The 25,957-nt window shown below is 37.5% G+C and overlaps 1 protein-coding gene across 4 annotated transcripts; it reads right to left on the reverse strand.

Moving 5' to 3' along the window:
- Positions 1–717: 717 nt before the first annotated feature.
- Positions 718–25,957, reverse strand: LOC113043788 (RNA-binding Raly-like protein). 4 transcript variants are annotated; one of them, XM_026203386.1, is made up of 7 exons: positions 25,854–25,957; positions 24,308–24,383; positions 13,937–14,088; positions 3,791–3,904; positions 3,397–3,536; positions 1,697–1,745; positions 718–1,618 (listed from the first exon to the last, which is right to left on the reverse strand). In XM_026203386.1, exons 1-6 carry the CDS (start codon positions 25,888–25,890, stop codon positions 1,710–1,712), a joined length of 555 nt encoding a protein of 184 aa, XP_026059171.1. In that variant the 5' UTR covers positions 25,891–25,957; the 3' UTR covers positions 718–1,618; positions 1,697–1,709. The 4 variants fall into 4 exon arrangements, with proteins under 4 accessions (XP_026059171.1, XP_026059169.1, XP_026059170.1 ...); XM_026203384.1 differs by having other exon boundaries at positions 24,308–24,410; XM_026203385.1 differs by having other exon boundaries at positions 25,848–25,957.

The raw sequence follows: 25,957 nt of genomic DNA on the forward strand, positions 1-25,957 counted from the left end.
TTCCTGCATTGCCATGTGAGGTGCTCCGTAGTGATGCGTGTCCAGGCCCGATGAGACAAAACCAATAAAACCCATAACAAACGAGTCATTTGTTGCATCCAGTGGGGACATAAATACTGATTATAATGACTTATACTGTTTTTTTTATGCGTTGCATTGCATTGCGCTGCATAAACATAAAACCATGTCTGCATTTGTGATTGGAGAAATGACAAACATCAAGCGCTACTCTACACTGCTGAAAACGTGCATTTGAATCATCAGTGGCAAATTCTTTAAATATGCAAACATACTTACAGACTGTGAGTCAGAAGTGCTAGACTGTCCTTGCAAATTGGAATGGAATTTGGATTTGAGATTGCTTCAATTTATAGAAACATTCTTTGTGCCCAAAAGCATTGAAGGCTACTGGTTCATGAAACATCGTAACGTAAGTAACACTAGGCATTGCTTAGATCATTAGTTAATAAGTAGTTAATAGTTAAAATTTCATGAAAATAGAAGTTCATCAATAGAAATCATCTCCCCTAAAGTGCTGATTCAGAACCCTGGTGACTAAATAGTGACTTTTATTACTTCTATTAAACTTCTGTCCTTAATATTATATTTAGACAAAAAACATTTGAGTCCACATTCTGTACATGAATGCATTTTTATTTCTGTTAGTGAATATATTCACAATGCAACTGACAAAGTGATACATAAAAAAAACAGCACTTCACAATATTTAAAAAAATCACAGAAATATATTTAAAAAAAAAGTATATTACCAAAAAAAAACATTCAGCAGGCAATCAATGTTTTATTACTTAATTTAAGAGAAATTAAAAAAGTAAGTGTATGACCTTGACTACATATTCACATATTCCTATCATACAGTAAATCTGGTCATAAAACTATACTGGCCAGAGCAATAAATTGGGAAATATTTACATATCACTTGCACTAACCAAACACCATATCTAGTTAACAACAGAGGTAGATGGTAGTCATTGTGCCAATTCCAAAATTATGAATTATGTAACAGTTATTAAAGATTTTGTGAATTTGAATGACATTAGCGTAAAAAAAAGCATTTATGTATTATAAATCTCATAAATATACATAATTGTACTATTTTGTCAATATACCAGGGCTGATTGATATATATATATCTATATGTAGATATTATTTATTTATAGATATCTATATTATTTAATGATATCATTTAATAACCCATATCAGTTGAGCTCTTGTGTAGAACCATTAAATAATTTATGTAGGATATTTGCAATAACAAGTGTGTGTGTGTGTGTGTGTGTGGACGCTATTCTTTAATTTTATCCTACTCTCGATTCCTATCAGTTTTTTACTGACTGAAATCATGTAAAAAACAGCTTGTGATCATATAATTCCTAAAATCAGCAGGAGCCTTTGACGACACATAGTTTTTTTCAGGTCTGAACAGCTGCTCCACAACTGGATTGAAACTGGATTTATGTTCACTTTACATGATGACAATTTCTACAGATCTGGATATTTGGAACTGATCCAAACACATTTCCTGATTGTTGTTTTTTTACATCATCATTAGAGATCCTTTCACTTTTACCCAAAGCATAGTATCTGAATTTGTAATCTGTGAGAAAGAGCAACAGAACATTTAGAGGGGAACAACAGTTTGGCAGTTTATATAAAAAAAAGGGTTCCAACTTACCTGAAACCTGTCTTTACATGTAGAGCAAATCTGATTCATAGTAATTAACCTAGAAAACACATGCATGGATTAATGTCATGGATAGACTGTAAATGGCTATTTTTAAAGCTTTGTACAGTTTTTTTATATCATATAATATAGTTGAAAGATGTTTTATTCAATCAATCAATCAATAAAAATAAAAAACTAAATGTAAATTTTAACGTCATCGTTAAAATGGTCATAAATTTCACAATGCAATTAATCGTTTCTGTGGCTCCGTGGTAGATCATGTCATTAGCAGCTCAAAAGGTTGTGAGTTTGATTCCCAGGGAACACACATACTGAACATTCAGTAATATCCAGAATTTTTGATTTCTTTATCTATGAAAATTTGGCCGTATATTAACGGGGGGGGTGAAATGCTAATTTTCACTCAATATCCTGTTAATCTTGAGTACCTATAGAGTAGTACTGCATCCTTCATATCTCCAAAAAGTCTTTAGTTTTATTGTATTCATAAGAGAAAGATAGTCTGTACCGTTTTTGCCCGGAAAAACACGACCGGCTGGAGGCGTGACGTGTGGGCGGAGCTAAAGAATCACGAGTGTGAGTAAGCTTTTGCGTTGAGAGCTGGAAGCTGTGACATTACCGTGAGGAAAAAAAACATCATCCAAAACAAACCATGGCTAACAGTCAGATTCAGCATATATTTATGATCCAGAAACAGATCCCGAGGCTGAAATTTAACAAGAGCAGCATCAGCAGGACGTCTCTATGTGGTATGTACTGAAACTGTATATATTTGCTTAGCGGTTTTGGAAAATGACTAAGTTCCACTTTGTCGTCTTTTTTTTTTTTTTTTAAGCTGTACATGTGGAAAGTGCAGTTTGATGACAACATCGCATGTTGTTTACTTGATGTGCTTACGCGCCGATAGCTAAGTTAACAACACAGAGATATTTGAAGCAGTTTTTCTCACCGCCTGCGGTTCCAACACACGATCGTGACCCTTTTTCGTTGGGATTGCATTATCCTTAAGAAATAAACTATGTGAAAATCCGTCGTCAAACTGGGCCTTGTTTGTAAAACAAGCATCTTCGAAATGCAGGGAACAAACAAAAACACTTGCACAACTCCGTTGATGCTCTGTAAAAATAAACTCCATCCACTGGTCCCTTAATGCTGTTTTTTTTTTAGTAATCTGTGCAGGGTTGCCTTGCCCTGGCAACCAAAAACACACTCCTTTTGTGACATTTCGCGACGCTCTCGCTTTGATCAGTAAGTCTGTGCACAGCCTCTCTCTATACGGGAGCATGCGCTCTTCCGGCAGAAGTGCCTCAGGACCCATATAAGGAAATTCCGCTCCATCTAACGTCACACAGAGCCATACTCGAAAAAAACTTTCAGAAACTAGTGACAAACCGGAAGAGGTTTTTTGGAACAGAAATACTCCTTCAAACGTACAACTTAATTTTTGAAACTTTGTCCATGTTTAGCATGGGAATCCAACTCTTTAACAGTGTAAAAAACTCAGTATGCATGAAATAGCATTTCACCCCCCCTTTAAAAAAAAAAAAAAAAACTGTAGAATTAATTTATGGGTATGATTCATTTAATCTGGTCTCACAGTTACATTAATCACATTGTTCCTAAGTGTTTGAGTAAGAGTTGAGCTTTCGCCATTGTATGTGTGTGTGTGTTCGTGTGTGTGTGTTTACATGCTGTCTGTCTTCATCACTGCAGTCTGCAGTCTGTGGGCTCTGTGTGTCTCTTTCTGTCCTCAGGGGAGGAGGGCTACCAGACGAATCATCCACACTGCTCACAGAGCCATGGAGCGGAGAGAACGTCACACCATCTCCTGAGATTCACACACACACACACACACACACACACACACACACACACACACACACACACACACACGCTGAATTACATAAAACTGAAGATTAAGGACAGAAAAGCAACACCCCCTTCAGAGGCCCCACTTGCACAAAATATAAGATATAATGTCCAAATGATGACAAAAAACATCTGAAATTTAAGACCCCACTGGCCTGGCTCATAATCCACCTTTAGAAGGTGCATCTGATGATGAAAGAAAAAGTGTTTTACCGGACAGCTCTTGGCTTTGAGGGTCCATCCGCTCCAGACTGTCCAGCAGCTCATCTATCTGTGATTTAATCACTGTCAGTTCTTTCTTAATGCACACCAGCTCCTCCATTTTCACTGCAGAGAGAAGGAAGTTAGCGAAAATTAATGTTCAGTAACAGTAGCGACAAACTAATTTGCCACCCCTAGTGAAGCAGAAAGGACACATTGCAGCTTTAAATAAAGACATCTGAGATATAGCCTAGCAGTTAGCACACAAAAGTTTTTTTTTGTTTGTTTGTTTGTTTTTGTTGATAAAGTATGTCATTTCTGTGCAAGTAGAAGCACCAAATGTACTGCAAAAAAAACTGTTTCCAAAAAAGTTTCCCGACTGTTTTTTTTCTTCTGCCCCACCCTCCATCTCTCATTGATTGGACAAACATGTAACCCCTCCCCGGTTGAGCCACAATTTGATTACTTTTACCACTTCAAGCATAGTATAGGATTAAAAACTGTATGCTTCAGCTTACTTCCAAGAAGTTAAATTGTCTGACTTTCAAGAGAGAAATGAGGATGCCCCAATATAAGCAACTCTTCTAATCTAATGTGTCTAATGATGGAAACTTAGATTGAACCTTTTTTTCCGCAGCATGTTAACACCACTCAAACACCCTCCAATCCCATTCCAGCTCAGCACCAGCCATTAAAAAGCGGTTTGACCTCCCAGCTACAAAGGCAAACTCATTCTATTGTGATCTGCTGGCAGTAAAAACTATTAGGGCTTGTAATAAAGCACTATAAACGCTTCTTATTGGTTATGCACTATTAATTTGCTATAATTGCTTTTGGTGATAGGCTAAGTTTGATTACTGAGGGAGCAGTTCTATAGCAGAGGGAGGATTTCAATAAAGGAACCATCTGGAGTTCGTCAGCAGAGGTGCATGCATGCTCACAAAAACATGATTATATGAGCAACATACACCAAAACACAATGCAAGGGTACAAAACACTGTAAAAGCGATGCTGATATTTACCATGAGATGCAAATGCAAACATCAATGCAACACTGTACCTTTCTATATAACAAGCTTTCTCAATGTAACAAACTCTAGGACTCAAGGGGGCGATAGAGTTACCTTAAAATTGCTCAGGCAGCTTGTTTATAAACTTAATGGCAGTTTAACTTTTTGACATTTGCACAGCAATGTCAAATTTATTCAGCATATAACTCTATATTTTTAAAGGGTTAAATCACCACAAAATTAAAATGTTGTTATTAATGACTCATGTCATTCCAAACCTGTATGACCTCTGTTAATCTTCGGAACACATTAAGATATATATTTGATGAAATCGGAGAGCGACAGTATCTGTCCGTAGACAGCCACACAACTGAAATGTTCCCTGGTCCAGAAACACAGTAAGAACATTGGTGGCAGGGAAGGACATACGTTCATGGGTGTGCTTTACCCCCGAACGTAAACAATGCTGATAATGTCCAATATGTTCTTGGATACTTTCAAAAATGGCAGAAGACATAACTCGGGGGAAAGAAATGGTTGTGTAAATTATGTTACTGAAGTTTTCTTTGCACACAAAAAAGTATTATCGTAGCATCACAAAACTGAAGTTGGGCCAATGATGTCACATGGACTGTTTTACTGAATGAAATGTTTCTGAACCTAGAAATATTTACATTTACATTTAATCATTTAGCAGACGCTTTTATCCAAAGCGACTTACAAATGAGAACAATAGAAGCTGTCGGGTCAACAAGAGAACAACAGTATACAAGTGCCTTGACAAGTCTCAGTTAGTCTAGTATTGAGAGTGAGGAGTCACGTGCCGATTTGGGTAGATTTGGGAGGGGAGGGGTGCCCTGATGGCAAGATACGCTATCAGTTGCCAGGGGCAATGCTTTCAGAACTTCACAGAGGCGCGACTAAACATTTCAGAGCTCTTTAATTTTTGCGCATTTATTTTGTCTGCGGAACAGATCGAGACGGATCTACGAATACTCGAAAGAAAGGAAGAAAGTAAAGCAATGCAAAAACATAAGGCGAAAGAAAGGGGACCTTAAAGGAACAAGCTCACACCAAGCGCAAAATAGCAGGGTTTAGAGAAGCTCTCAGGCATCCAAAAAATCGACCCATACGAGCTCCCTGCAGCGGCACAGAGACCTGGACCATTTACCTCCATGCACACATTTGGACATTGGGAATTATCTTGTTTATGATGTAAGTCACCTTGCATTCACGCTGTTAATGGCTTTAATCTAACCAGGACATTTACATCTCGCAATCACACATTTAACTACCCTAGCCAACCCAGAACTGGTTTGTCCACTTTGCAGCCCCCAACACAAAAACCTGGTACAGTATGTGTCATTGGCTAAAATCAAATCATAACTAAACATACACAGCTTTAGTCTACATCAAAAGATGCTGGAAACGTTTGTATATATTGAACATCACGTTACAATCTAGTGTTTATGAAACAGTCGCAGTTAATTACTTTGTCATTTTGGTCAAGAAGTGCATTCTAAGTGCAATGTAATTACAATACACTAAAACGCATGTGAATAAACTAACTTTGGCCAGTACAACACTGTTTTCATCACCTGCTGTAGATGGACCCAGCCACAACAGAAAGCCTCGTAACTTTCCAAAGACTTGTGGCTTTTAAACTCCTGCATTGTGTAGTAACTTAAACCAAAAACAATATAATTCCCAATGTCCATATGTGTGCATGGAGGTAAATGGTCCAGGTCTTTGTGCTGCTGCAGGGAGCTCGTATGGGTCGATATTTTGGATGCCTGAGAGCTGTTTTGTGCTTGGTGTAACCTAAAAAAAAACTGTATTCCATTGTTCCTATGTTTTCCATATGTATCGTGTGAGGTACTGGAGCAATTTTTAACGCAGCAGTAACTCCCAGGCATGGTAAAACAGTGCAGAATTGCGAGATCCTCCTCTACTACCGAGTTAACAACATGTAAACTATCCTGTTTCGCCGCCAGTATCCTGCCAATATGGCGGAGACTGTGATATCGAGGGAGGGGCTTTGTGCTATGACGACAACTCCTCATTCTCAATAGAACAGATAGGCAGGTTTTTTTTTTTTTTTTTATAAATGAAAAGACAAGAAAAGGAAAAGGGCTAGTGTTAGTTGGTTAAGTGCAGGCGAAAAAGATGAGTCTTTAGATGTTTCTTGAAAATAAGTAAAGACTCAGCTGTACGAATTGCGATTGGGCGGTCATTCCACCAGCTGAGCACAGTCCAGGGAAAGGTCAGTGAGAGTGATTTTGGACAAGAAGCTTGGACAAGAAGTTGGTTTGCTTGCTCTGACAGGAAGGGTCTAATCTTCCTAATGTTGTATAAGGCAAACCTGCAGGACCGGGTCTTTGTAGCAATGTGGTCTGTGAAGCTTAACTGATGATCCATCACAACTTCTAGGTTTCTGTCTTTCCTCGAAGGAGTAATGGTTGACGAGCCCAGCTGTATAGTAAAGTTGTGATGAAGCAATGAGTTAGCTGGAATCACCAGGAGTTCTGTCTTCGTAAGGTTAAGCTGAAGGTGATGGTCATTCATCCAGCTAGAGATGTCACTCAGACAGGTTGAAATGTTGGCAGCTACCGTCGGGTCATCTGGTTGGAATGAGAAGTAGAGTTGGTTGTCATCAGCGTAGCAGTGATAAGAAAAGCCATGCTTCTGAATGACAGATCTTAATGATGTCATGTAGATGGAGAAGAGAAGTGGTCCAAGTACTGAGCCTTGAGGAACCCCAGTAGCAAGGTGGTGTGACTTTGAAACATCACCCCTCCAAGACACACTGAAGGATCTGTCAGAGAGGTAGGACTTAACCCACAGGAGTGCTGTTCCAGAGATGACCATCTTTGTGAGGGTGGACAGGAGAATTTGGTGATTAACAGTGTCAAAAACAGCAGAAAGGTCCAGTAAGATGAGTACAGAGGATTTTGAAACTGCTCTTGCTAGTCGCAGGGCTTCAGTAACCGAGAGCAGAGCAGTCTCAGTTGAGTGGCCACTTTTGAAGCCAGATTGGTTGCTGTCCAGGATGTTGTTCTGTACAAGGAACATAGAAAGCTGGTTGAACACAGCTCGCTCAAGTGTCTTTGCAATGAATGGAAGAAGGGATACCGGTCTGTAGTTTTCAAGAAGCGCTGGATTTAGAGATGGTTTTTTGATCTGTGGTCTTACCCGAGCCTGCTTGAATGCTGAGGGAAATGTTCCAGAATGAAGAGAGGAGTTGATAATGTGAGTAAGCGAAGGTATGACTGAAGAAGAGATCGCTTGAAGGAGGTGATTATCGGATCAAGTGGACAAGTAGTAGGGTGAATAGACAGGAGAAGTTTGGAGACGTCCATCTCTGAGAGTGGGGAGAAGGAGGAGAAAGAGTGTGCGTCAGTCATTGTGAAGTTGTCCTCAGTCTGCGGTGTGGAGAATTGGTCACTGATGGATCTCGTCTTATTTGTGAAGAAAACTGAAAGTCGTCCGCTGTAAGAGTCGATGGAGGAGGTGGTGGCGGCGAATTAAGAAGAGAAGAGAAAGTCTTGAAGAGTGTCCGAGTGTCACAACAGCTGTTAATTTTGTTGTTATTTTAGCCGTGAAGACATTTGCAGATGAGGAGAGACTGATACACACTGAGGTTGGTAGAGTTTCTTGATTTCTGCCATTTCCTCTCTGCAGCCCTGAGTTTAGAGCGATGTTCATGGAGAACCTCGGACAGCTAGGGGGCAGATGGGGTGGTGCCTGCTGGTCTAGACATCTAGGCAAAAGTTGTCCAAGCAAGATGTTAAATTGGAGCAAAGAGTGTTCGTAGCGCTGTTCGTGTCCAGAGCAGAAAACTGAGAGAGTTCAGGAAGCGAGGATGAAACCACAGCAGATAGGCGAGATGGAGAGAGGGAGCGTAGGTTTCATCGAAAGGTGACCTGTGTTGGAGTGTGAGGCACTTCAGGAGTAAGTGCTAGGTTAGCAGTAATCAGGAAGTGGTCAGAGGTGTGCAGGGGAGCAACTGAAGAGTTGTCCACAGAGCAAAAGCGCGTGTAGATGAGGTCCAATTGGTTGCCTGACTTTTGAGTCGCTGTAGTAGACACTTGCTTGAGATCAAATGAGGTGAGCAGAGTTTTGAAGTCAGCAGCCTGAGGTTTATCTAGGTGGATGTTGAAGTCACCAAGCAGTACGAGAGGAGTACCATCATCTGGAAAGTTTGATAGCAGCACATCCAACTCCTCCAAGAAGTTTCCCATTTGACCTGGGGGACGATAAATGACCACAAAGTGGATTTTAACAGGGTGGGTTACAGTAATGGCATGTGATTCAAATGAACCAGTACCTGTAGGTGATGGCTGAAGATCAAATTTCCATTCTTTTGATATAAGGAGACCCGTACCTCCACCCCTCCCAGTGGTACGAGGAGTGTGGGAACAAGTGAAATTAGTGGAGAGGGCTGCAGGTGTGGCAGTATCTTCAGGTTTGATCCAAGTCTCTGTCCGTGCCATGAGGTTGAGACTGGAATGAGTAGCAATAGAAGAAATGAAGTCTGCTTCATTGACTGCAGACTGGCAGTTCCAGAGACCAACTGGAATAGAGAGTGTAGTAGTAGTGGTCAGAGGGACGGGCCGTAGGTTTGTCGGACAGGCCTTCCTGTGACGTACATAGCTTGCTCTCAGAGTGTTAGTAGTGATAGTAGAGATCTGAAAACACATAATGACTACAAGTGTAAGAAATATTTGAGAACAAGTTATACAAAAAGTAAAGAAAGGGGGGAAAAAGCAATACTCAAAGTGCCCTGTCGGTGTCCCTGCTCGGTGGAGTCACGCAGGTAGAGTCGATTGTCTTTACACTTGTTGGTCTTCACATGAGGAGGAGTCACACGAGGGCTGCCGCGACTGCTGCCGCGACATTTCAGTAGTTTTGCTGTCTATGGAGGGTCAGATAGCTCTCTGATTTTATCCAAAACAAGTCAAGTCACCTTTATTTATATAGCACTTTAACCAAAAGAAATTACGTCAAAGCAACTGAACAACATTCGTTAGGAAAACAGTGTGTGAATAATACAAAATGATAGTTAAAGGCAGTTCATCATTGAATTCAGTGATGTCATCTCTGTTCAGGTTAAATAGTGTCTGTGCATTTATTTGCAATCAAGTCAACGATATCGCTGTAAATTAAGTGTGTCCAACTAAGCAAGCCAGAGGCGACAGCGGCAAGGAACCGAAACTCCATCGGTGACAGAATGGAGAAAAAAACCTTGGGAGAAACCAGGCATGGTAAGAAACATAGAAACTCTGCATGTAATAACCTAGAACACTGTCTAAGGCTGCTCTGTCAATTCTTCGTTATCAGTTAGGAACCTAGGTGTGCTATTTGATCGCAATCTTTCCTTAGAAAGACACGTTTCTAGCATTTGTAAAACTGCATTTCTCCATCTCAAAATATATCTAAATTACGGCCTATGCTCTCAATGTCAAATGCAGAAATGTTAAGCCATGCATTTATGACCTCAAGGTTAGATTATTGTAATGCTTTATTGGGTGGTTGTTCTGCACGCTTGGTAAACAAACGACAGCCAGTCCAAAATGCAGCAGCAAGAGTTCTTACTAGAACCAGGAAGTATGACCATATTAGCCCGGTCCTGTCAACACTGCACTGGCTCCCTCTCAAACATCGTATAGATTTTAAAATATTGCTTATTACTTATAAAGCCCTGAATGGTTTAGCACCTCAGTATTTGAATGAGCTCCTTTTACATTATACTCCTCTACGTCCGCTACGTTCTCAAAACTCAGGCAATTTGATAATACCTAGAATATCAAAATCAACTGCGGGCGGCAGATCCTTTTCCTATTTTGCGCCTAAACTCTGGAATAACCTACCTAACATTGTTCGGGAGGCAGACACACTCTTGCAGTTTAAATCTAGATTAAAGACCCATCTCTTTAACCTGGCATACACATAACATACTAATATGCTTTTAATATCCAAATCTGTTAAAGGATTTTTAGGCTGCATTAATTAGGTAAACCGGAACCGGGAACACTTCCCATAACACCTGATGTACTTGCTACATCATTAGAAGAATGGCATCTACGCTAATATTTGTCTGTTTCTCTCTTATTTCGAGGTCACCTTGGCCACCAGATCCAGTCTGTGTCCAGATCAGAGGGTCACTGCAGTCACCCGGATCCAGTACGTATCCAGACCAGATGGTGGATCAGCACCTAGAAAGGACCTCTACTGCCCTGAAAGACAGCGGAGACCAGGACAACTAGAGTCCCAGATACAGATCCCCTGTAAAGACCTTGTCTCAGAGGAGCACCAGGACAAGACCACAGGAAACAGATGATTCTTCTGCACAATCTGACTTTGCTGCAGCCTGGAATTGAACTACTTGTTTCGTCTGGTCAGAGGAGAACTGGCCCCCCAACTGAGCCTGGTTTCTCCCAAGGTTTTTTCACCAGGCATATCCAAAATATCTTAATTTGTGTTCCGAAGATAAAAAAGGTCTTACAGGTTTGGAATGACATGTGGGTAAAAAACTGTTCCATGAACCATGTAAAAAAAAATGTTTTCATGTTTTAAGAACAAAATACCAGATATTGAACTTTGAATGAATGATCTATGAATATCAGAGAAGTAATCTCTCGAGAAGAATATTAGCCAAGTTCTGAGACCATTCCATTTATCTGGAGTATTGGAGATTAAAATAGGTTTTCTTTGAGTTTTGCCATGTCATGTCAAAACTATTGTGGCCATAATATACTCTGTGGATTTTATATCAAAACAGGAAGTTGGAATGGTGCATTACCCTTATGCAGCCCAGCAAAACCATAATTTGCTATTGGCTATTAATAGCCAAATTCAGTTTTAGAGATCATTTTTTGGACAAATGTTTAGACAGTCCCCTTAATGTGAGAATTTCATTAATATATTCAGGCCCCTTTTCTTGGAGAAGTGGCACATTTTAATTGTATATATGCTCAAATTAAAAATGATGGTCTTTATTTGGTCTTTATCTCGATCTTTGAGAGATGAGCCCCGTCAGACTGGTCGTGGCGGGGGTGTTGCAACAATATATAGTGATATTCTCAATGTTACCCAGAAAACAGGATACAGGTTTAACTCTTTTGAAATACTTCTGCTAAATGTTACTCTGTCAGACATGCAAAAGAAATCTAATGTATCTCTTGCTCTGGCTACTGTGTATAGACCACCAGGGCCGTATACAGAATTCCTAAAAGAATTTGCAGATTTCCTCTCAGACCTTCTAGTTACAGTTGATAAGGCGCTAATCATGGGAGATGTTAATATTCACGTTGATAAAGCAAATGATACATTAGGACTTGCGTTTACTGACCTAATAAACTCCTTTGGAGTCAAGCAAAATGTCACCGGGCCCACTCATCGTTTTAATCATACACTAGATTTAATTATATCGCATGGAATCGATCTTACTGCTATAGATATTGTACCTCAAAGTGATGATATTACAGACCATTTCCTTGTATCGTGCATGCTGCGTATAACTGATATTAACTATATGTCGCATAGATCATGACATACTCATAGATCGATTACAAAACTATACAGGTATTCAAGGGCAGGCTCTAAGATGGTTTAGATCCTACCTGTCCGATCGCTACCATTTTGTTTACTTAAATGGGGAGTCATCTCATTTATCATCAGTAAAATATGGAGTGCCACAAGGATCCGTCCTAGGTCCCCTTCTATTTTCAATATACATGTTGCCCCTTGGTAATATTATTAGAAAATACGGAATTAGCTTCCACTGTTATGCTGATGATACACAGCTATATATCTCAACGAGACCAGATGAAACTTCCCAATTATCTAAGCTAACAGAGTGTGTTAAAAATGTAAAAGATTGGATGACACACAATTTTCTCCAATTAAATTCGGATAAGACAGACATACTAATTATTGGACCAAAAAACACTACACAGAATCTTGTAGATTACAATCTGCAACTAGACGGATGTACTGTTACTTCCTCTACAGTCAGAAATCTGGGTGTTATATTAGACAGCAATTTGTCTTTTGAAAATCATATTTCCAATGTTACAAAAACTGCATTCTTCCATCTTAGAAACATTGCCAAGCTACGAAACATGTTATCTGTTTCTGATGCAGAAAAGCTAGTTCATGCATTCATGACCTCTAAACTGGACTATTGTAATGCACTTCTAGGTGGTTGTCCTGCTTCGTCAATAAACAAGCTACAGGTAGTCCAAAATGCAGCAGCTAGAGTCCTTACGAGGTCAAGAAAATATGATCATATTACCCCAATTTTACAGTCTCTGCACTGGCTACCTATTAAGTTCTGTATCAGTTACAAATTATCATTACTTACCTATAAGGACCTAAATGGTTTAGCTCCAGCGTACCTAACTAGCCTTCTACCACGTTACAACCCATCACGCACCCTAAGGTCATAAAACGCTGGACTTTTGGTCGTTCCTAGGACAGCAAAGTCCACTAAAGGAGGTAGAGCTTTCTCACATTTGGCTCCCAAACTCTGGAATAGCCTTCCTGATAATGTTTGGGGTTCAGACACACTCTCTCTGTTTAAATCTAGATTAAAAACACATCTCTTTCGCCAAGCATTCGAATAATGTATCTTTTAATTGTGAGTGTAGTTGCATCTGTTCAAAGGTGCATTTTTATTCATTAGCTTGGGTTAAACAAATTTTACTTTGTTGGATCAGCAGCTATGCTAATGATGTCTGTATTTTGTTTCTATGTTTCGCAACTAGGATTTAAACAAGCTCCAGTCTGGATCCAGAACACCTGAGAAGAGATGATGTTGACCCTCAGAGGACCTCAGATGATGCTAACCTTGAATCAACAAACAGAACTAACAATTATTGCTAAATGTGTGACTGAATCATATAATAACTTAATAATATTGATAGTTCATCGTCTAGCTGACTACGTCTTGTATTTTTATTATTATTTTTATTTTTTGTAAAATCCTGTCAAATGTGCACAAACTACTAGCTACTACTAAATATTGTAGAAACATAATTTTCTGTAAAAGATAAATTTTCTGTTTTTGTAACGATTTATTTTGTAAAAAGCGCTATACAAATAAACTTGAATTGAATTGAATTGAAAAGATGTCAGTGCATCTTACGCTGGATCCCTCTGCTCCTGGACTTGTGTCTGCTCTGAGGTTTTTCTCTGCTTTGCCGCAGGGCTTCGGAAGATGAAGAGGGCGATGAACACATCCGTCGAAAAGATGCAAAGTCACATGGGATGGTCGGAACATGTTGATAGTCGAAAACCCTGAAAATGAAAACCAGATAAGTGATTTGAAAGGAAGGAAGGATTTTTTTCTGATTCATAAGGTACGGTTATTATTGGCAGGCCCTGGCCTACTTCCTGTTCTGCGACTGAAGAACATCACAGCTGATTATGCATGCCAGTCGCAGCCTCTGCATGATACATTACCAGCATGGCACTTTACTGATCACTCTACATCTCCAACTTTATCTGCTCTGTCACATCCTCAGCATGCTGCGAACGTCTCCAACAAAAATTGGCAACAAAGAGCTTTATCAAAAATGTCTACGCTTTTATTTAAAGATTAGCAGGGTCAATGAAATAGGAGACATTTCCCATTATGCCCTGAGGCCCAGAGGTTTGTGACCAGAGAGAGATATCAGGAGATGAGAGATTGGGAGAAATCTGCTACTGGTGTCAAGAGCATGATGGAGCATGCAATTAGGAAAACGTGCTAGAATAGAGTGAAAGAGACAGAAATAAAGGCATATGCATGCCCACACTGATTCTGCAGCTAAACAAAGAGCTGCAGTTTTCTGCAGAACTGAAATGTCCATTGGAAGTCAGATGATGAAATATTACGGTTTTTAATTTAAAGGAGGGGTGAAATGCTATTTCATGCATACTGAGTTTTTTACACTGTTAAAGAGTTGGATTCCCATGCTAAACATGGACAAAGTTAAAAAAATTAAGTTGTACGTTTGAAGGAGTATTTTTGTTCCTGTTTGTCACAAGTTTTGGAAAGTTTTTTTCGAGTATGGCTCTGTGTGCCGTTAGATGGAGCGGAATTTCCTTATATGGGTCCTGAGGGCACTTCTGCCGGAAGAGCGCACGCTCCCGTAGAGTAGAGCACTGAGAGCACAACAGACTTCACTGATCAGAGCGAGAGCGTCGCGAAATGTCACAAAAGGAGTGTGTTTTTGGTTGCCAGGGCAAGACAACCCTGCACAGATTACCAAAAGAGAACAGCATTAAGGGACCAGTGGATGGAGTTTATTTTTACAGAGCATCAACAGAGTTGTGCAAGTGTTTTTGTTTGTTCCCTGCATTTCGAAGATGCTTGTTTTACAAACAAGGCCCAGTTTGACGCCAGATTTATATATTGTTTATTTCTTAAGGATAATGCAGTCAGGCGCTCGTGTTTTTCCTGGAAATATCGGTACAGACTATCTTTCTCTTATAAATATAATAAAACTAAAGACTTTTTGGAGTTATGAAGGATGCAGTACTACTCTATAGCTACTCAAGATTAACAGGATATTGAGTGAAAACGAGCATCCCCCCCCCCCTTTAAGTTAAACATTTTAGTTAGTTAAGGCTTTCCGCAAGGAGTAAGTGTGTGAATACCATATTTTACCATTTTAAATTTGAGATATAGGGTGTACAAAGTTAAATATTTTGGGTGGGTACCTAAAGTGTCCTGGTTTCATGAAAAAAGATTCATATAAATCAATAAAAAAATGTTTTTTTAAATCTTTGATGTATTATTTTTTACCATTCAAAAGTTTTATTAGTTTTATTTCATCACACACACACACACACACACACACACACACACACACACACACACACACACACACACACACACACACACACATAGACACATCGTAAAAATGACAAAAATTCTGTTTTAATGTTATTTTAATATAAGATAAAATGTAATGTCTGTAAAGCTGATACATACATACTGTAAATACATGTGTGCACATGTGTGATATTTTTAGAGTCTAAACTTAAACTTTTCCTGATAATAAACGTTTTCAAAGCCCCACACACAAACCAACGCTAAGAAAAATGGTACATATGATCCAAAAAAAAAGTTATTGCACAGAAAAACTGAGACACAAAGCAGGCTGGGATCAAACTTCAGCTTCCCACACTAGCATCACAGCTTGACACGTCTTTAGCATGAGTGCTAACCGTTATGCCACAGCTTCATAACCGCATAGGCCTACTGCTAAAATGCTAATACATTCTCCTGCTGTCTTTCCTCACTTTCTCTCTCTCAGTGAAGGAAATGGGATCACACACCACACAGAGAGGTCTCTTCAAACTAATGAGATTTTGTTCTAAAGTGACAGGCTGATCTCTCAGACAAGCTTCATTATCCAGAGTTCAGTCTCTGTCTGACGGCTCACAGAGAGAGAGGCGCATCTGAATCAAACACGTCACTGTATACGCTTCTATCAACGGTCATTCATGTACATCTGGACAGATATCAGCTTTCTTTTTATTGCGAAAGACGGATTTGCTGGCTGTTCAATAAATTGTAGAACAGCAGGGGCCATAAAGACATCATCCGGCAATAGTATCTCTTTTTATGATGTTTAGCTTTATAAAACAATATTAAATTGGCACAAGCATTCTGATCAATCACTGTAGCTCACAATTGTTTGCTGTATAATTAGTGCATCTGTTTGTTGTTCACTAAATTCACTGTGTAAATCAATGCGGGACAGAAGGTGTTAAACAGCGCGCTGGGACAAATTCATTGAACAGATAGTATTGAACAGTGTGAAACTGCAACTGCTTACTTGTCCTTTGTGTGTTTGTCATGATTGATTGTTTCCCTGAGGTAATTCAGATTGATTAATTTAGATCGAGTATGCACACGGGGGAAATGGTTTGGCTGAAACGAATGGGGATCACAGAAGCGGGATGGAGGTTAATGGAGTGGAATGAAATCTTTTGCTATTTCAGCACGGTTAAAAATCAAAACATGGGCATTTCAGATGAAAGGGAAAAGAATGAAAAGCCCCACAACTGAAATATACCGCTGCATCCGCAGAACTGAAATATGTAATCCTGGTTGGCTTTGGATCACGCATGAGCAAACCTCGTAACATGACTTGAGAGATCATAAATTGCTATTATTATGACAATACAACTGATGGAGAATTGAAACAGCACATATACCAGTGTCTCAGACATTTCTGCAGAGCTTTTCTAATGTGCTGACTGGATATGGGTGAAAAACACATTTTGTTTTAGAGCAGATAACGTACAAAATAGTAACGCAATCTGATAACACTTTACAATAATGCTTTATGCATTATTGCAGCTAACATGAAATAACAATGAACTAATTATGTTGTATTTCATATTTTTGGTTAATGTTCATTTCTATACATTTATGTATAATTTAACATTAATGAACATATGAATTCACAATAAACTGTTCATTGTTAGTTCATGTATTAAAAGTGACAGCAATTGAATGACTGATCAATAGGTTAATTGGTTAACAGACTGAATGACTAACAGATTGGTTGGTTGGTTGGTTGGTTGGTGGTCTGGCTGGTTGAATGACTGATCAGTTAGTTAGCTGGCTGACTGACTTATTAATAGACTGATTGATTTGATGGTTGGCTGAGTGGAGATTTATTTTTAAATTAAATACAGCATAATACAGTTACTTAAAACAATAAAACATGATGGATTTATTTGTTAGCAGGCTGGTTTATCACTTGAACACTTATACAGTAAATGAATCAAAATACAGGAGATGCGTCATGTAAGTAGACAAGTGTTCAAGTGCAAAGAACACAAGTGTGGGTATTTTGACAAGCCCTCATTCTACCACTAAACCATCTGACTGTTCTCTCACCTAACCAACCAGCCAGCCAACCAACCAATCTACCAATTAACCTACTGATCAATTAATCCTGGCAAGGATTTCTGTATTGCCTAACACATCCAGTGTTGGACTTGAAGCAGCGCTCACAGACAGATCAGTGTATGATACCAAAGTACCTTTGAATCGATCTTTGATGTCATACACCGATTAATCTGTGCATTGCCGCTTCTAGTTGAAAACACAATGTGTACAAGTATTTTAATTGCTTTAACCACTCTGTAGATCACGTGTCATGATTGGTTGATTATGTACAAAGCCTGCATGTTATTGGTCAAACTACTTTTTTTCCTAAGTTACTAGATTGATTCAATTGTTGGTTAGTCTATGATTAATTAATTGAATGACTGACTGATGGACTGATTGATTGATTGATAGGTTTGTATGTAGTTGGCTGGTTGGTTGACTGAATTTTGTTGTTGGGTGGATTACGTCTTTACATATGAACAGTATACAGCACTGCCATTCTGTTTCTCCAGCATAAAGTGACAGAAATTACTTGTAAATTTAATTTGTATCCATCAAATTAATTGGTCTCCATGGTATATACATATACCATTAACTGAAAAATAAAGACATATTATAGCTTAAAATATGAAAACAGAACAAAATATCACAAGTCCATGAATTACTGAGCAAACAATCATTATGTTGTTGCGTGATCACCTGTGTGTTTCTGCTTTGCTCTAAGGAAGAATGTGTTTTTCAAATAGTATATTGGTCCTTTTCCACTGTTTTATGGCTCTTACAGTTTTCCCTGCATTCAACACAGTCCAGAGAGATTCTCTGATCCACAGATAGGGAGCTGTAAATTACTTTGCCTTGGAGGACTACAGTGATTGAGGGAGATATACATTAGACTGCAATGGGATCAGACTGGGTCAGATTGCTGCTCAAGCTGCAGGATAAAAGAGTCTTACGACAGTGACATCCAGCTCTTAAAATAACCTGCTCTCAACAAGAGATCTGAGCTTCAAATGCATCTCAGTCCCAGTGTGTTTGAACCTCTTTAACAGTGCTTTCACTCAAAATGTTGCTTATTTATTAGGGATTTGAACCAAAACCTAAACCTAAGTAAACTAAATTGGCATGTTGTAATTAATTTATTTTCAGTGTGGTCAGAGAGATTTACCATAAATACCATAAAATACTATTGACTGAGGAACCCAACCATATCTAGACAAAAGAAAATACTCAAAAAAATGTGCGGGTGGGCTCTTATAACTTAGGCTACACAAAACACTCTAACAACTACATAGCAGACCCCATCACTCAATATGTCTTAGAAACCACTTGGCATCAACATGACAAACACTGAAAAATTGGGGCAGCAACTTTTGCACCACTCACATTTTATTAGAATATGTAAAAATCTAATATAAGTCGGAGCCAATAGCCTCGTAGGCAGCGTTCCAACATACAGCACCGTGCGCTATGGGCGTCCCGAGTTCAAATCCCGATTTTATTTATTTATTTTTAATGTAATTAAATATTACATTTTATAATTAATTAGGTAATTGCAGCTTTTTATCTCACAGTTCTGACATTTTTCTAAGATGCATGTTTATGAGATCAAACCATGTGTCTAAAAAAATTAAATAATAATAAAAAAACAAAAAATCAGAAATGCTCAATGTAAACTCACAATAGCAATATTTAAACTCTAAATTCTTTAAACTTAAAATTACAAGACAAAAATATAGAATTGTGAGATAAAAAGTAAAGTACCTTTTTGAAATGTTTACTCCGTGGTGTACAAACCTGATTCCAAAAAAGTTGGGACACTGTACAAATTGTGAATAAAAACAGAATGCAATGATGTGGAAGTTTCAAATGTCAATATTTTATTCAGAATACAACATAGATGACATATCAAATGTTTAAACAGAATTTTTTTTTTATAATTTTAAGGGAAAAATAAGTTGATTTTAAATTTCATGACTTCAACAGATCTCAAAAAGTTGGGACACTGCCATGTTTAGCACTGTGTGGCATCCCCTCTTCTTTTTATAACAGTCTGCAAACGTCTGGGACTGAGGAGACAAGCTGCTCAAGTTCAGGAATAGTAATGTTGTCCCATTCTTGTCTAATACAGGCTTCTAGTTGCTCAACTGTCTTAGGTCTTCTTTGTCACATCTTCCTCTTTATGACATGGCAAATGTTTTGTATGAGTGAAAGATCTGGACTGTAGGCTGGTCATTTCAGTACCCGGATCCTTCATCTACACAGTCATGATGTTGTAAATGATGCAGTATCTGGTCTGGCATTGTCATATTGGAAAATGCAAGGTCTTCCCTGAAAGAGACGACGTCTGGATGGGAGCATATGTTGTTCTAGAAATTGGATGTACCTTTCAGCATTGATGGTGTCTTTCCAGATGTGTAAGCTGCCCATGCCACACACACTCATGCAACCCCATACCATCAGAGATGCAGGTTTCTGAACTGAGCGCTGATAACAACTTGGGTTGTCCTTGTCCTCTTTTGTCCGGATGACAGTTATCCTAATAAGTTGCAAATTGGTCCTCCATCTGTTCCTTATATGTATATTTAACTTTTCCGGCCTCTTATTGCTGCCTGTCCCAACTTTTTTGGAATGCGTAGCTCTCATGAAATCCAAAATGAGTCAATATTTGGCATGACATTACACAATGTCTCACTTTCAACATTTGATATGTTATCTATATTCTATTGTGAAGAAAATATAAGTTTATGAGATTTGTAAATTATTCCATTCCTTTTTTACTCACAATTTGTACAGTATCCCAACTTTTTTGGAATTGGGTTTGTAAATAAATGTTCATTGTATGGCGAGACAGACTTTTATTTATCAAATATTTATATTTCTGCCATGACAACTCTCTGAGAGTTTGAAATGGTATTATACAGAAATAATACTGCTACTGGCCATATATGAAATAACCACCATATATAACATGCATGAGATTACCCTGCAGCAGATCTATACAGGTGGAGCTGGGGAAGGTGGAGGGTTTCTGAAGTGCACTGCAACTACTACAGCAAGCACAAGCCAAGTATTTGATATTGAGCAGTGAGCTCATTGGCTGTTGCTGTGAAAAGAAACCAATCAGGTGTGCCATGTTGGGATATTATAAGCCTGCGCAATCTGGAGTTTTATGACAAAACATTGTATTTATTATATGTACCTATTTTAATTTTCAACTAATGTCAGAATATTATGTTAAAAATAGTACAAAAATGTTACAATGTTAAAAAAATTGCAGATATTAAAGAGGTTATTATGTTAAACATTGTCTTACATATTTTTCAATCACTGCCAGAGTGACAGAATCCAACCGAACAGAACTGGATACAAGTTTGACTTTTTACTTACATTTTACTTTAACGGTAAATCAACACTAAAAGATAGATATTTTAATAATATGTAATATAATACAATCTAATATTTGTTAAAATTTGTAAACTGAACATATTTGAAGTATTTGCAGTTGCTATTTTCTATTGTGTCTAAATCCATATTCATTTAGTTGCATCTGTTCACTCACTGACAAATATGAATCGTATTTTAGAAGAGTTTGTTCTCAGTGAGCAGTTCTGCAGAGCAATAATGTAAATCCCTGACACAGTACACATTTTAAAAAACATCCCATTCTTATTAAAAGTAATCCCTCATGAATATTTTTTTCTCTCTTATACATTTCTGAAATGAATAAAATAGTTTGTTAACCAGGGGCAACAAAGTGCACACTAGAGGGTTAAATTTAGACATTTGTTATGGCAGGTACACACATCTCCAAGCAAAAAAATGGCCACTAGAGAAACCCCCGTGTACCACACTAATGCATGCTGCCAAACATATTTTCAGAGGTTTTCTCTCTATGACGGGATGCTTGGCCCTACGGGAGGGTGTTTAAAATGCAGATAGCATCCAGGGGTGGTGTTGAATCTCAGCGCACACTAATGCAGTAACAACAGCGTCTGACCGCAGGCCATAACCAATGAGACGTCAGATATTCTGATGAGATTGAAATAGAGAACAAAGTTTCTGATGTGTGAAACACTTAACAAGAGGCAAATAAGCAGCTGTGTGAGTCATATGGAGCCCAGAGCCAAGAGAGAAGACGCCAGTCAAAGCCGTCCTGTAACATTATGCAAATAAGTGGAGTAAATTCGTGCGTGTGTGTGTGTGTGAGAGAGTGTGTTTAAGTGCTGGTTGGACGCTTAGGAAGGTAAATGAGATTAAATGGACTGTGAAACTGCATTATAGACCTTGTACTTCTTAGAGTGCATTGTGGGTAGATAAAGGACATTAAATGCGGTCTTTAATACAGTATATAAACAGTGTTTATCTTAGATGTTTGTATACGTGAATGCTGCTACAGTCACTGCTATGCAGTTGTTAATATGTTCGTGCCCAAGTCTCTATGGCCGAATTAACATTACATGGTTCGAGTGACCCAAATCTGATTTTTTTTGTCTCCTCCCATGTGGATCGGATATGATAACACATAAGAGGAAAAAAGCACTTGGAATCATATATTCTCAAATCGAGTTCTCATGTCAGTATTCCCTTGCGAGGAAAACCACAGAAAAAAAAAGCGCAATTGTGCTGGTTCTGTTTCTCAGACCTGGCAACCCTGTCTCGGGTTCAGTATGTGTACCATGGGTTGTTTCTCAGTGTTTAGTGTAAATGCAGATATCAGATATGGGTCACATTTAAAAGAAGATGTAAGCCTTTTAATATGCTGATTTGCTGCGCAAGAAACATTTATCAATGCAGAGAACAGTTTCAGAAAGAATAGAATGTTCAAAATAAAATTGATTTAAAATAGAATATATTGTCAAATGATTAATCGCAATTAATTGCATCCGAAATAAGTTTTTGTTTACATTATACATGCATGTATGTAAATACATGTAAATATTTTCAAACTATATAATGTATGTGTGTGTATTTATATACACAATAAATATACAAAGTACACACATTTATTATGCAAACAAAAACATAATTAATCACGATTAATCATTTGACAGCACTAATTATAAATGTCTTTACATTTACTTTCAATCGATTACATTTAATTTTTCTATACAGCTTGTTTCTCAACGCCTCAGTCTACTGAGCTACAGTCACTCACTGTACAGTACAGTAGCCATTATACAGCCATATAACAAAAAGTATATTTGTCAGATGTGTTTCACTGTATGGATTACACAGGTTTGTGCAGTTATTCTACACACCCTATCATCACAGTTAATGCAAAATAAATTTGTATAAAATGAAACAAAATGATAATGATTTAAATGTAGTTTAATTTCGTTTGGAGGATTTAAAAGCTATATTTGAAGCTCATATTTGAGTATAAAATATGCATTTTATGAGCTGTAAGTGGTCTAAATCATTTAAGCATTACTGTAAAAAAAAAACTGTTAAATGGATATCCATAAATTCCCCTACTATATACAGTGAACAACTGTATTGGACGTTTTATGGTATTATAATTTTACGGTAATATTCTGTTTTTGGAAGTGAAAAAGAATGTATAACTTAAAATTCCCAAATTCCCTACCTAATATTTCAAATCTAATGTTTTTCTTTTGAAATAACTATGTTTCTTCTCAGCTTTTTTCTTACCAGTTTTGTTCTTTAGGGTTGTATGTTACACATAATCTTGGTAAATGAATGTTTATTGCATTATTTCACGTGAGTTACCGTGATGGTTTTTAGTGTTTGTGTAAATGACACTGTGCATCTTCAATGTATGTTAATATTTAAAAGCTGCTTGTGATAGGCATTGGTTCATCGCGTGACTTTCTCTTCACCGCCTGCTCTTCAGTGTATTATTACAAAGGTACAAAACAGATTTCAGTACTTTAACAGGTTGATATATTAACATTATATCAATTAAGGAAATTACGGTATTTAACTGTAAATTTAAGTTAAAAGCGGAAAACCTAAAACGTTGCCTCCGTATTTTTTACTTTGTATGTTAAACAGATCATTTGTTGTAAATATTTATTCATTTTTAACCTAAATCACAATCTACAATCCGCTGATTCTGAAAAAAAAAAAAAACTATCACAATAACACTTTTGTATCAACCCAATCCCATGAAGAAAATGAATGATGTTACACAGTCAGTGCTCCCGAACTGCTTAAATATTTGTGTACATTTGCATATTTTGCAATTAATGTAGCATATATTGTTTCTCTACATGTATCCAACATATTTAAACCGAAAGATTGATATTTCTCCATCATTTTTAATTCAATTATTTCAATGTCAATGCTTCATTGTAGTTCTTTCCTAGTCACAGTTTCCAGAATATACCTCATACTAATGTACTTGCACTGGAAATGTCCTCTAGCTCATAACTCAGAACAGAACAGAGTATAATATTAAAAACACCCGAAAACATTTATATACTAGAGAAAGACAAAGATGATTGAATCGGAGTGAGAAAAGCACAGTGACTCAGTGTCAAAACTATGAGTGGAAGATCACTGGAGACGTCCTCAGGAAGCAGATGTTTCATATTTCCTCATGACACGAGCTGTGAATATGTGAATATGCCTGTGAGGAACGAGTGTGTGTGGATGTACCTGTAAGGCTCATTACGAGGTCGCTTCATACCGGATCTCTGTTTGGAGGGTGGCAAAACTCCCGTCATGCTTTCGTCTAAATAAGAAAGACAGCACAAGTGCGCTGTCAAAGGAAAACAACAATGAACTGAATAATACAACAACACTCCTTCTGTCACACTGACACACGCTGCCACGCTCTTTAATAAAACATTACTGGATCCTCCATCAAGAAACAGAATAAATGAAGGTTTTGAATGGAGAAAATTTAACTAAAAATAACTTTAGTTACAATGGGAATTGTCCAAATATATTTAAAGAAAGACAGGCTCTCAATGCCATTATTGGCCAACCTATGTTGCTTGGTTTGGGTTAATCATCTGTGTTTTGAGATTAATATCTCTGTCTCATGGTGAACACTATTCAGTGCACTTTCATCACAAACGCATCATTGTCCCAGTGATATAGGCCATTTAACAAGTAATGACTACAGTAAAACTCCTGGAGTGCATAGTGTGAGTCTGTCTACTATACACTTCTGAGGTTGTGAAGTTTTTAAGACTATTATTTGTTTAATCACATTAAATCACACATTAATAGTAAAACAGTGAGTAAATCATCAAAACACTGTATAATAGCCTAATATTACTCTCTCTGTATAACAGAGTCAATTGTGCAACTGATATATTGGAATGTGCTATATATATACTGTAAACACTGTTGATGTAGCATTGTTGTTAATAAAACATTTAAAAATGCTTTCTTGTTCATTGAAATGAAGCTGAATTAAAATGTAAATATTACATGAAAAATGTAAACTTTAAAACATTAAATAAAATTACTGAAATTAGAAATAAAATCGGAAAATGTATTGGTAATTTTCTGTTAAGATAAGTTTCCTTTAACGCTACAACACAACACAATGCAATATGTGCTTCATAATACAGAGATAACACCTGTGAAAGAATCAATATGGAAAATTCATTTTCATCAAAATTGGGTCATATTTTTACAGACCAAAAGCTAAATATATTTTATGCTAAACAAAAATAGAAAAAAAAAACAAAACAAAAGCACATAACTAATATATATATATATATATATATATATATATATATATATATATATATATATATAGGTTCAACTGCATTTTAAAAAAATTCAAAAATATCCAGATCTTATTTTAAAAAGAAAACAGTATATGGCAATTACAACCACAAACTGAATAAAAAGTTGAATAAAATCATATTCCGTGGACCCAACTGTTATTGCTGAATCAGTAAAAATTAATGTCTGTATATAACAAATCAAGATCAATTTAACAGAAACTAGTTTCATTCTCATGATAATTTCACAATGCAAAGAATATTTCATATTCTTCATACAAAATATAACTCCTTAGTATTCACTTCTTCTTCTTACGACCTTTGTGTTTTTGAATCCAGTAATCAAATACGCAAACCAACAATAAAAAAACAATTCAAAAACCCAATCTGACAGCAGTTCAACTTCCTGTAAAATGCAGATGAGAATGAAGTGAGAGAAGGATGAATAAACTCACACTTACACTGAAGACTGCGATGCTGACTTCTCAACAGGATCATTACAGTCTTACATTCTGAACACCCTGCTCATCTGCTGCTGATTCCCTCGAATGCACTCTTTATTTAA

Source organism: Carassius auratus, chromosome 25, assembly GCF_003368295.1.
Source record: "Carassius auratus strain Wakin chromosome 25, ASM336829v1, whole genome shotgun sequence".
NCBI classification, from domain to species: domain Eukaryota; kingdom Metazoa; phylum Chordata; class Actinopteri; order Cypriniformes; family Cyprinidae; genus Carassius; species Carassius auratus.

Coding starts and splice junctions, on each gene's coding strand:
- LOC113043788 (XM_026203383.1), bottom strand. CDS start 25,890: ATGATCCTGTTGAGAAGTCAGCATCGCAGTCTTCAGTGTAAGT. Junction 14,089..24,307: donor CCTCGTAATGAGCCTTACAG/GTACATCCACAC, acceptor TTTCATTTTCAG/GGTTTTCGACTATCAACATG. Junction 3,537..3,790: donor TCAAAGCCAAGAGCTGTCCG/GTAAAACACTTT, acceptor TGTGAATCTCAG/GAGATGGTGTGACGTTCTCT.